Source organism: Nelumbo nucifera, chromosome 2, assembly GCF_055504915.1.
Source record: "Nelumbo nucifera cultivar China Antique chromosome 2, China Antique-T2T, whole genome shotgun sequence".
Lineage (NCBI taxonomy): Eukaryota > Viridiplantae > Streptophyta > Magnoliopsida > Proteales > Nelumbonaceae > Nelumbo > Nelumbo nucifera.
The window spans coordinates 16,128,377-16,140,185 of NC_142650.1; the positions used below are offsets into that span (position 1 = coordinate 16,128,377).

At 41.3% G+C, this 11,809-nt stretch overlaps 2 protein-coding genes across 4 annotated transcripts; one reads left to right on the forward strand and one right to left on the reverse strand.

Moving 5' to 3' along the window:
* The first annotated feature begins 620 nt into the window (after window positions 1–620).
* On the forward strand, window positions 621–6,206 carry LOC104597052 (uncharacterized). 3 transcript variants are annotated; one of them, XM_010258441.3, is made up of 3 exons: window positions 621–1,014; window positions 2,813–5,512; window positions 5,613–6,206. In XM_010258441.3, the coding sequence occupies exons 2-3, from the start codon at window positions 2,966–2,968 to the stop codon at window positions 5,904–5,906; spliced, it is 2,841 nt and encodes a 946-aa protein (XP_010256743.1). In that variant the 5' UTR covers window positions 621–1,014; window positions 2,813–2,965; the 3' UTR covers window positions 5,907–6,206. The 3 variants fall into 3 exon arrangements, with proteins under 3 accessions (XP_010256743.1, XP_010256744.1, XP_088754992.1); XM_010258442.2 differs by having other exon boundaries at window positions 634–1,014; window positions 2,755–5,512; XM_088898866.1 differs by having other exon boundaries at window positions 634–1,014; window positions 2,892–5,512.
* Window positions 6,207–6,303: 97 nt separating this feature from the next.
* On the reverse strand, window positions 6,304–11,059 carry LOC104597053 (uncharacterized). Its single transcript, XM_010258443.3, has 3 exons — window positions 10,433–11,059; window positions 9,923–10,303; window positions 6,304–6,934 (listed from the first exon to the last, which is right to left on the reverse strand). Exons 1-3 carry the CDS (start codon window positions 10,730–10,732, stop codon window positions 6,311–6,313), a joined length of 1,305 nt encoding a protein of 434 aa, XP_010256745.1. The 5' UTR covers window positions 10,733–11,059; the 3' UTR covers window positions 6,304–6,310.
* Window positions 11,060–11,809: the final 750 nt, after the last annotated feature.

Consider the following 11,809-nt stretch of genomic DNA (forward strand, 5'->3'; position numbering starts at 1 on the left):
TAGATGTACGTAGTTAGTAATTTCTAAGGAAAGCGGATGGCATTTTCGGAAATGCATTTGTCTCGTACTTGGCTTTTATTCACAGCCACGTCATCATCTTACACTTGGCTTTTGGCAATATGAAATCTTTGAAATAAAATAAAAAAAAAAATCAATGGATCATCAACCATGATATGAGTGGATGGGCCGAAAAAGAAAGAAAAAAACAATAATTTAAAGAGAGAGAGAGATTTAAGAGAAAGAGGAGATCGGCTTCAATCAGACTACGGCCCGTTCGAATAGTGTTCGAACAGCCTTTACAACCTTTCACCGGGAATATCTTCGTATTTCTGTACTTTATTTCATCGAGAGATATACCCAATGCAAGGCATTGATGGACTTAAGAGGGAGACGGGGCAACGCCGTAGCCTTAAAAGGAGACGGGGCAAGGCCGCAACGCAAGGTGGGCCCTCATAAACAACGTTATTGACAGGGCCATGTGACGTAACTTGTGGGACCCACCCATCCCAGCATTGCTTCGAAACACCCGCTAAAGATTCCTGTCCACAGGACACCACGTGGGCCCCCAGGCCCAACTCCCGCCTCTAAACTGATGGTGACCACCCCCCGGACCCCGCTCTTTGAGCTCTCGTTTTTGGCCGTTTATCGGAAACGAGAGGCCTCTTGCCCATTCATAGCTGTTCTCACCCATTCTCGCTCTCTCTGTGACCCACACACCACCACACAACACTCTCCCTTCTGTTCTTCTACTGAAGACGACTGAACTCCCCAGAAAACCCTCTCTCTTTGCTTCTTCTGCTTCGTCTCGGGAGAAAAAGCGTCCGTATTTCGAGTCTAGCTTGTTGCTTTCTTGGTTGTCTCTGCAAATTCTTTTCTTTTCTTTTAGTCTACGTTCATTCGAGTAGCTTGCCATGAGTTGATGCCCCGAGACGCATCGGATCACGGATCTTCTTCGAGATCATCGACTTCTCGTCAATGGTTGCTTTTGATACTGCATTTCTTCGATGTTGTTCGGTATGTATTTCTCTTCTCTACTTGATGATTTTTTAGCGGAACGTTATTCATAATTGTTTTATTCGGCATTTTTTTTTCTCGAATTATTTCAACACTTCAGATTTCTTGTCTCTCTGCACTGATAATTTATAGATCCATGGGGTTCTGTTTTGAGTTCTAAGTTTAGTTTGATTTTGGGTCTGATATGGGGATGAAGAAGATCTTAATTTCTTCAAGGGGTCAACACAGGGTGAGCCAGAAGCCCAGAAGAATGTAATGAAACTGCTCTTGCCACAAAACTGAAGAAATGTGCCTAAAAATGAGAAACTTCAAGACAAAAGTTGTGCAATTTCCTGGAAATTCCTTTCATCCTTATAATTTATAATAACCATAATTTTTTTCCTAAAGAAGGTGCTGTTATATAATTATATTTCGTTAATGTATGACAAAAAGAATTATACTCTCTCTCTCTCTCTCTCGCGTGAATAGATTTCAAAACTTGTCTCATCTAGCAGCCTTGGAAGCAGAAGCTGAGGTAAGTTCTGACACATAAAATTTTCTCATCTTGTAAGCTAAGGAAATTGGGTTCTAATGGAACGTTCCAATTTCCTGGTGTTCATTTTCCTCTGTTTTGGTGCTTCGTCGCCATGTTGGTCTTTTGTCTATTCATTTCATCAATTCGTCAATGTCTATGCAACAACTCACAATCTAGAAAAGTTTCTGCAGCTTGGTACCTCATCAAGGAAAGGGTGTGTCTTCATTCTTAACTAATGATTGATTGTTTTCAGAACTTTTTGACGCAAATTCCCTTTCCGTCTTCTCTCTCCTCTTTTCCAATATGAAATTGAGGGAATAATAAGATTAAGTTGGTCATTTAGTTCACCGAAAGGGCTTGCGATTTTAGGGAGGTTTTCAGGAGTTAGTTCATGAGTAAGACGATTTGCTTCCGTTAGATGGTCTTTTAGTTCACCGAAAGGGCTTGCGATTTTAGGGAGGTTTTCAGGAGTTGGTTAATGAGTAAGACGATTTGCTTCCGTTAGATGCCTAGTCCATGATTTGCCAACAAAAATCACAAATCAGCCATGTGGCATTCAATATATTAATACTTGATCACGATTTGAAGAATTAGTGCCAGTATAATACAGGCTTCCCTGCGGTCGAGACTCGTTATGATACCCTCTTGATGAGAAAGTGATATTGCACTGTATTTGTTCCCAAATGCAGAATTTTGTAACAACAAATATAATCAACTCACCTTGTAAGTAAGAAGAATTGGCTGAATGGAAAGTTGGGAACTCCACCCCGAAGTCCTTGTCTTACACATGCCAAGGGCATTGCCAAGATATAATACCATTTTTCTTTTTCTTTAATTGTGTATATTCTTGCAATTAACTTCTACTTTCCTTCCTGCTTGATGAAACACATGCAGTTTTCTTTTTTCATTCTAAATTTATTTAAGGCACATATACAGTAGATATAACTATTGAAAGTGCACAAACTTGACAACATGCCATATGGTTGAGGTCCTAATTACATGGATGTAATGTATGCTACAGAAAGAGAGCCTTAATCAACTTGACTTGTTACAGTGCTAAGATTTACTATACTAATGGTGAAAATGAGTTGCAGTTTCTGGGAACATGTTAAGCTTCTTGTAGAGGAAATATTTATATTAGGAATTATTCCTGTCATCTGAACTTGTGTACTTTCTGTTAATTAATTCTTTTTGGCTAGAGTTTTTGACTATACATATATTTGTAGGATTCTTGAAATCATTTTCTTGCAGAACCATAATTTTCTTAGTTTGAATGGATTTCAGACAAAGGGCCCACATTTATGTGAATCATAAAAAGGATGTCAGATCGAGAGAGATGATTCAGCCTCCTTTTGCCGTACAGGGGTTTTACAGGAAAGAGATGCTAGTGAATACCAAGTATATTTGGATTTATGTTAATGAAGCTGTGATCAAGTAATGTGGAGTACTGACAACGTCAAGGACATGGGATACAATATGGATCTGAAAACAAGTTCAAAGCATCATCTGATGTCAAGAGCAGTGAAAGAGAAAGTCCTGTCACCACAAGAAAACAGAGGTATAACACTGCGAGACCGGTTGAAAGCAGAGCAGTGTAGCAGTCAGTCAAACATTGATCTCCATTGTGGAGATGGTGGAACCTCAGTCCTACCTAAAATTTCCAGGAACCTGCAAAAGCAACAACATGACAGGAAATCAACTGAAGATGATGAGCTTGTCAAGTATATGTCAAATTTGCCTGGTTATCTACAGCGCATAGAAAGGGGGGGAAACCTCCAAGAGAAGGCTTTGAATTTTGGGGTCCTTGATTGGAAGCGTCTAGAAAAATGGAAGGTTAACCAAAAACCGGTCCATGAGAGAAGTGGCATACATCCCATGAATAATACTTCTTCATCGTACTCAACTGTTGGATCCTTTTCATTATCTAGCAGAAACCGAAGTAACTCTCCTGCTCAGCAAAGGGTGCAAACCCCTTCAGTGCGTTCTCATCTGAATTTGTCTCCCATAGATGGCCATCCTCAAGGTATGAAATCCTCAGGAAGAAATTCTGTGGATATTCAAAAATTCAAAACTTTCTCTCAGGATGCCATGGTTGGACAGCAAAAGCTTCCTAGAACAGATCAGTTTTTTGGCAAAATCCATTCAGAAATTAAGCTTGAGAAAGGTAAAGGAAAAGATTCAGATCCAAATCTCACTCCAGAAAGGTGCATGCCATCATTAAATTCAAAAAATTATGAGGTCCCTTTATGTCCAAAGGGAAAGATGAAAGCTCAAGATGGTGAATCTGAAAATAGAGTAGAGCAGTTGGATGAACTGGGTCACAATCATCCTGACCAGCAGGGCCCTGGCATACCCGAAAATATCACTGTCCTCTATCCAAGAGGTTCCTTGCAAAACAGTTGCTCAGGGATCTCCCAGCGTCCTGGACCTGCAACAAGAGTTGAAATAGGCCGCAAAAGTTTCTCTCTCAGGGATGAAGTTCACTTTGCAGACCTCCATTCTGACATTCCATACTCTTGCCCACTACCCTGTGGAGTTGAAAGTGGCATGGTGTCAGAGATGAAGTTACCAGATTCTGTGGATTCTCAGGTTAGAGGAGTTCTTTCTCATGCATTTCCTTTGTTTCCTAGCTCACATGAAAAGACAAAAAAACAGTGCAAAGATAAACATTTAGAGAAAAACAAGTCAGCCACAAATCCTGCAAATTCAATTGTCACAGAGCCTTCTGATAAATTGGGTTCACAATCAACCAAAGCAGCTGTTGCTAAAGTAAGACATCCATCACCTATCCATCAGCCTAGAATTGGTCGGATGATAAGAAGTTTCAGTTTTAAAGAGGATTCTGCTGTACCACAATTGAGCTCAACATATGTTACTGCTAAGTCTGGCCCAGTGAAGTCAGATGATTCTGCTTGTACAGATAACTCGAATAGAGATAAAGCAAATGCCAATAGCAGAGGCAGGTCCAGCCCATTGAGAAGGCTACTAGACCCATTGCTGAAACCAAAGGCAACAAGCCGTCTACATTCTTCTGAACCATTACACGAGGAATCATCATCAACGCGTAGGGCTTGCCGATCATCTGATGGACGATTAGATTCTTCTACTATTCATCCAGCGAAAAGAAACCTGAATTTCTCAAGTTGTGGCCCCTCTAATTCTGATGATTCATGTCTGAATGAAAAGCTTATGGCATCAACAATACAAGCTCTTTTGCATGTCACAATTAAGAATGGACACCCTCTATTTACATTTGCAGTTGACAACAACAGTGACATTCTTGCAGCAACAATGAAGAAAGTAAATACATCAGTTAAGGATGAGTCCAGATGGAATTACACATTCTACTCCATTAGTGAATTTAAGAAGAAGAGTGGGGGGTGGATGAATCAAGGAAGTAAAGGAAAAAATCATGGCTATATCTCTAATGTTGTTGGTCAAATGAAGGTTTCCAGTTCTTACTCTCCCAGGTTGACCGAACACAATTCCAAGAATCACTTTTTAGTGAATGAGTTTGTCTTATTTGGTGTTGAACTAAGACATGCAAATCAGGAAACCCCTGATTTCCAACCAAACAGTGAACTTGCAGCCATGGTTGTCAAGGTTGCCAAAGAGACCACGGGATGCATAAGAGATGGATGTCAGAGGAAAACCAATGAAGACATTTCAGATGCAAGTTTCACCAATTCTATGACAGATGATATATGGTCGTGCAACCTTGGGGAGAAACTACAGAATGGATCTACTATAGGAATTGAAAGCCCTTCTAGTGCAGTAGTCATACTTCCCACCGGTATTCATGGTATGCCAAATACAGGAGTACCTTCATCTCTAATTGACCGATGGAAATCAGGTGGGTCATGTGACTGTGGGGGTTGGGATTTGGGTTGCAAGCTCAGAATTCTTGCAAATGAAGATCTGTGCAATGAGTTCAGTTCATCTGGAGCTTGTCCCCAACCAGATCGATTTGATCTTTTTGTTCAGGTGCAATTTTTTTTTTCCAATCCCAGTATTTCCTATGTTTTTGTATCATCTCTTTTTTTCACATTCTTCTAAATGAATGCCCCTTTTAACTTGTCCGCAGGGAGGGGGAACGCAAAACAAGAGCCCTGTCTTCAGCTTGGCCCCATTCAAAAAGGGAATTTACTCAATTGATTTTAATGGATCAATCTCTTTGCTACAAGCCTTCTCCATCTGTATAGCAGTCTTAAACAGTAGGACACCTTGTGATCTTACTGAAGCAAGTAACCTGTTCGAAGCAAAAGTTTCACAGCAAGAATTCATGCCAGTGGAAAATGATAGAATAAAGGCTCCTAGTAGAGCTGAACCTGCAAAATACGTCTCATATCCACCCCTTTCTCCAGTTGGGAGGGTATAGCTTCATAGGTGCCATGTTTCTAACCGGGACTATGCATCATCGTTGCTTGTCTCCAGATTGCAGAAAGTGCCGCAAGTGAAACCCTTTAGCGGGTACCTCATCAAATACCTGGTAGCATTCACATGTCCAACCAAGTTGGAGAAAATCATTCAACCAGAAGCCAATCTGCAACCAATCTTTTTTGTATTAGTTGTACAATGAATAGAAGGCACCCTTCTACGCCAGAAATAATTTCTGTACTCTAGTATAAATGTGCATTTTAAGCCAATTAAAAATATAAGAAATTAGCAGTTATGATAATTTAGTTCACTATATAGTAGTTGCTGAAGCAAAAACTAGCTCGCGGAATGTTAATATGGTGATGGCATATATACATATATATACCCAAGAAAGAAAAAGATGCTTTAAAATTCTTCATCTTCATCAGTGGAGTTTGAAACATCAACATCGACTGCTACTATCTTAGAAGAATCAACCTTAACAGAGGCAGGTCGAGCCTTGTGCTGAATGTTGACATTTGCAGTCTCGACGACTTCACACCCATCCTGCTCTTTCCTCAAGTCACTTGGAGGCAAGAAACAGTCCCTGGACAATCCCCGTACATTAAAATCAACCTCTTCAATTGTCCAGATTTCTTCTATTCGTGTCCTTGAGTGGGCCTCCGAAGTCTCGCCAAACCTAAACAGTGACACTGCGGTCCGGCCAGCATGTGCGACATTGATGCCATCTACAGGCCGGTAGTCTTTGATAAAAGACTGCATCGTGGTTTCCCAGTAGACGGTGCCATCACTTGGTGTCTTGATCCTGAGAAGATGAGAATCTTCCAGCTCAACAAGAAGGCCAGTTCTCTGGCTGAAGTAGCCCCACACAGTGTGGCGGATGATGTCGACGTTATTGCTACTTCTAGCTCTTAATGTTGAGAGTTCGGCTTCAAGCTTCAGCACGAAACAGTCTTCATCGTCGATTGTCTTCTCGCCTATGCACACAGAGTTTGAGAATAAATTGGCTGTAGTAGTTGGATCTAGACCCTGCCAATATACACAGTTAATATGAAACATATTGATCAATCCTACTCTCTTGGAGTTGGAGGTGATTTAACTGCTTCCAAAGCAATAACTTTTTGTTGATAAATAATGTAATTTTTGGGTGTTTTCAGGTACTTTTGGTCTGATGATTAGGGATGTTCCCCGTTGATTGAAAAAAGGGGGTGTGCCCAAATCACTTCCATTCATCTATTGCTATCAAAGAAAATTATATAACGTTTGGTATGTAAGAAGATTGGATTATAGTGATTAGAGTATTGATGTATATTTTATTACATAATAATAATAATAATAATTAATAATAAATATGTATAGGAGTACCTTTAACCGTCTTGCTGGAGGCCCCTTGTATCAATCGAGCAATTAATACAAAGAGCACTTGCAATGCATGAACAAATTAACCATCTCATATGCTTCGGAGATCGGGACTTTGTGTTAACAGGCGTTGATCATGGGCTGAATTTGGGCCGGGTCTGGGACAGTTTTTTATAGGTCATATAGTATTTTGAGCTTACCAGGCGTGACCCACCCAAACATATCGGGCCTGGGCTGGTACAGTTTCGAATGAAAAACCTGTGCCTGGGCCTCGAAATTTTCTGTCCAGGCGGGTGGACTTGATCATCCTTAGTTTTGGGTGGGTTCCCCTCGTAGAGTTGGCCACTTCATATGGTTTAATTATTACAATACACACTTACACTGTATCATTGCCTCCACTGTAATCTCCCTTTTCACCCAAAATCCAAAATCCACAATGAAGAAGTGATGGCAGTGCTCCTTGAAACAAAACTCTTAGGTCCCATTCGTTTTTTGGTAAGTTATTTATCCAGGTAAATGTAATACCTGGGTAAGTTTTTCTTGGGAAACACTTATCCCGGGTAACTGCATTTATTCATGTTCTTTTATTTCTTATGTAAATAAGGCAATGACCATTTTAGCCATAAAAATCCATTATTAAAATGGGCATTTTTGTCTCGTTCAAGTATTGGCAACTTTCTCCCTAAGTGGGAAAGTTATTTACCCACCTAAGAAAATAAACTTTCTTGGGTCCCCACATAAATCTGAAAAAAGAACATGAGATTCTTGGTCAATGGGAACCAAAATCCCATTGACCAACTTCCCTCCTTTCAAAATCCGAAAAAAAAAAAAACGCCCCCTTAGAAAGGAAAATGCATATCTATTTCTCCTAATTCATTTTACCAAGAAAATGCTCTTAATCAGCATTTATTCACATTTTATGATTAACCTCTGTCCATGTATAAGGCCCTTTTGTTTTGGTCTTTACATGAGAAATGAGAAAAAGGATCTTTTTTTCCAAATAACTCTTACATAGACACTATTATTTGAAGTGATGGTAGCCAGATGTTTGTTCCCACTTTTCCGTTAGGCTCCGCACATACTTCTTCCAGTATGGTTACATCTCTTATAAGTGGGCCAGCGTTAAATTGGCCCACCAGGCTTGGGTTATCAGATATCTCAATCCAAGCTAAAAGCCAAAGGCCCAAAGCCAAGTTTAGCTCAAAGCCGCCCATACAGGCACGGGTCTTCCCCATATCCCAAAATCCAAGATCGGCCCTAAAAATTACACATAACATTGTGACACATGGCTTAAGAACTAACTAGTCGACTAGGAGACGGTAAAAGCAACCCAACACATAAAAATGAATAGAGGTTCTATTAATTGGTGGTGATGAGGGTGGATTTGGCCCTTCAATAATATTGTGACACATGGCACCTCAGAACAAATAGGTGACACCCGAAACTATTTAGGCACCAACTTGCCTTAGTCAAGTTGATGGTGTCCCACCTAGCGGCCTGGCCCAAGCGCGAACTGGCGGCAGGCGCGACCTTGCGAGACGTGTTCGTCGACAAATTCGGCATGCATATCCTAACACTCACATGATCCTTGGAAGTTAGCTCACGTGCCGAACGATCCGGAGGGTGGTCAACGTGCATGGCAGTTGCCTCGGGGAATCTTAGACGATTTCTCGGAAATCTCGGATGCGGTGCGTGAAGCCCACGCCAAACAATGCCTATATAAAGGCACAAACCCCAATGGCATAGGGGGGCAAGTAAGCATATTCTAACTCTCATACTTTGTGATTTTTAGCTCGCAGTCTATTATGAGAGTATTGACTTAAGCATCGGAGCGACCTTGCTGGGTTAACCACCCCGAGTCCTCTAACATTGATTCCTTGCAGGTCTCTAAAGAACTACGAAGCTCAACAATCAATCCAGCTCGCCACCAGGTAGCTCGGCCCTCTGGTCAGCTCGGCAACTAATAGGCAACTCGGCACTCTGGTCAGCTCGGCACCTAATAGGCATCTCGGCACTCTGGTAAGCTCGTCATCTAACTTGCCTAGCTCGGCCCAATCAACTCATCACCTAACCTCCCTAGCTCGGCCCAGTCAGTTCGGCACCTAACCTACCCAGCTCGGCACAGTTAACTCGACACCTAATCTACCCCCAGCTCAGACCAAATGACGAGGTACTTAGTACAAAAAATTGATACATCACCAAAAATCGTTACATGAGATGGCATAACTAGAAACAAGCAAGAGAGCTAACTAGATGGGAAGAACCGGAAGGCAAGAGGTAGAGAGGTATGAAGTATGCTATATATGGACAACTTGGAGATGAGAGACCATCTGATTAATTATTCAAATTCGGAAGACCGGAAGCCTGAAAGGCCTTCAAAAAAAGAAGAGTTGATTGAATTAATGGACTCATGAGATGGATTTGGTGGGTCTGCGGTGCGTCCAGTGAAAAATTAAGTCATGTCATCTAGCTAGCTTAGACCTTAAGCTCATAGAACTGTATTACCGATTAATCTATATATAGTCTTCTGAATGGCAAGCCCAGGCAGGATAATAGGATATAAACAACTACAAGAAAGATGAGATCTAGTAGCTAGGAAAGGGAAAAAAAAAAAAAAGTAGAAAAAAAAAGATCCTAATCCTATATATAAATAAATACCTGTAAGGAACGACGAAGAGGTCTAGGGGGACCTGGAGATGCGTGTGAGTGTTGCCACGGGGACGGGGTCTGTCTCCATGCTACCTTTCCATCACTTCCTGCGCTCACCTTACACCCAGAAACTACTAGTTCCAGGCACCACAATTCTGGCCTCTTTTGCCATAACACGAACGCTCCTACCTCTCCGTAGCCCCCATTCTTTTTGTTTGCCATCGCCATCTTCTTATTGTTTCCATTGTTGATGATGTGATTGGTGTTGCCTGTAGCCAGCATCTTCACTTTCCCCATTGCGTACATACTATCTATAGAGCTCAAAACCTTCTCTCCTCCTGTAGCCGCTATGTACTGCTGAACTATGTACTTGGCCATCGAATAAGGCTCCTGCTTAGTTATATCAAATTTTTACAAGCTTATATATACATGATCAGCTTTTAACGTGAAATATAATCCTTATTTCCATCGAAATCCTTGTTAGCGCGCGGGAACTGGGAAGGGTTGGGTTTTACTTACAATGTGGTGATCTTTGATGTTCCCCTTGACGGATTGATCGCTACGCACATGAACAGGCACTAGTGGCGCCCCAACAACACCTAATAACAGCTTTAGCTCTGTGCTTCGACCTCCAAAGAGAGTTGCAGTTGCAATTGATGGTTTTGATCTCTCCAAGTGTGATCTCATCCACGACTTCACGTTCTTCCATGATCTACTGCTGTTTCTGGTGTTAGACACAAACACCTCTTCTGGAATTGGAACTTCAAGAACAGTCTCAAGTGCATCTTCACCAACGAAGTTGGGCCAAAGCTTCCTCATGAAATTAGGAAGATAGATAGATATATCCCTTCAACTAGCTAGCTCTTCTTTAACTACTTGTATATAGAAGCTTAAAGATAGACGACAACAGTGAACAGACTTATTAGACTCTATGGGATGGTGGCAGCTCGCAGCTGCTGGTGACTGATGTACATTACCAAATACCAACCGATCATGGCCCATGTTAACGTGCTCATATTATCTGTCGGAGTCGTGAATATTGCAGTTGCACGCATCCCTTTCTCGATCCCCAACTTCAAACTTAAAAAGGAACTCAATCCATATCCATCTTGGGTAGAAAGAACTCATTCTGTAATCCCTAGTACTAGTATTTTTTTTTCTTAATCAACCCAAGGAAAAACTGTAGTACTTTTTATGACTTTAATCAATTATGTCGTCTCGTTTAACATTGGTAAGTGTCGGCGATGCGTGTCGGATGTGGGCCGTACGTAGTAACTCACAGAGCTGGAAATGCTAGCGTGCTGATCTAGCTAGATTGAATGATAGACATCTAGCTAGCGTGCATGCGTATCTCTACTATCGACCAGGGTCCAGGGTGCGTGCCACTACGTCAGGTTCTTTGTATCATTATCCCTCCTATCCGCAAAGAAAAGGAGTGGCCGTAGAACCAAATCTAGATCATGCAGGCTTTAGCTCATCTGCTCTTTGCGCTGCCTGTTCTATTTCTGAAGATGCATGTATTTCTTCGGTGAGTGGTAATTCTTGAACCAACTCACCCGTCCAGACCTCGCGCGCCATCTCTTGTCCTACTTGTTGGAGCAGGTTTGGAACTCACATTATATATCTTAAGCATACTATCAAATAGAACTGATCATATGACCTGATTCCCAACATTTTTAATGAAGTAGCTCAATTATTCGGCCACCATGTTTCAGGGTTTGGGTTTGGGTTTGGGTCTGCATTGTTCAATGGAATAGCTAATTTGATTGACGAGATTCTCTTAACATACAGGAAATCCAATCCAGCTTCATCTACAGAAATTTAAATTTGGTTGAGTCATCATCATCATCACCTTAATCCTGTATACAAGTCATAACACCCATCAACCCTATGCTT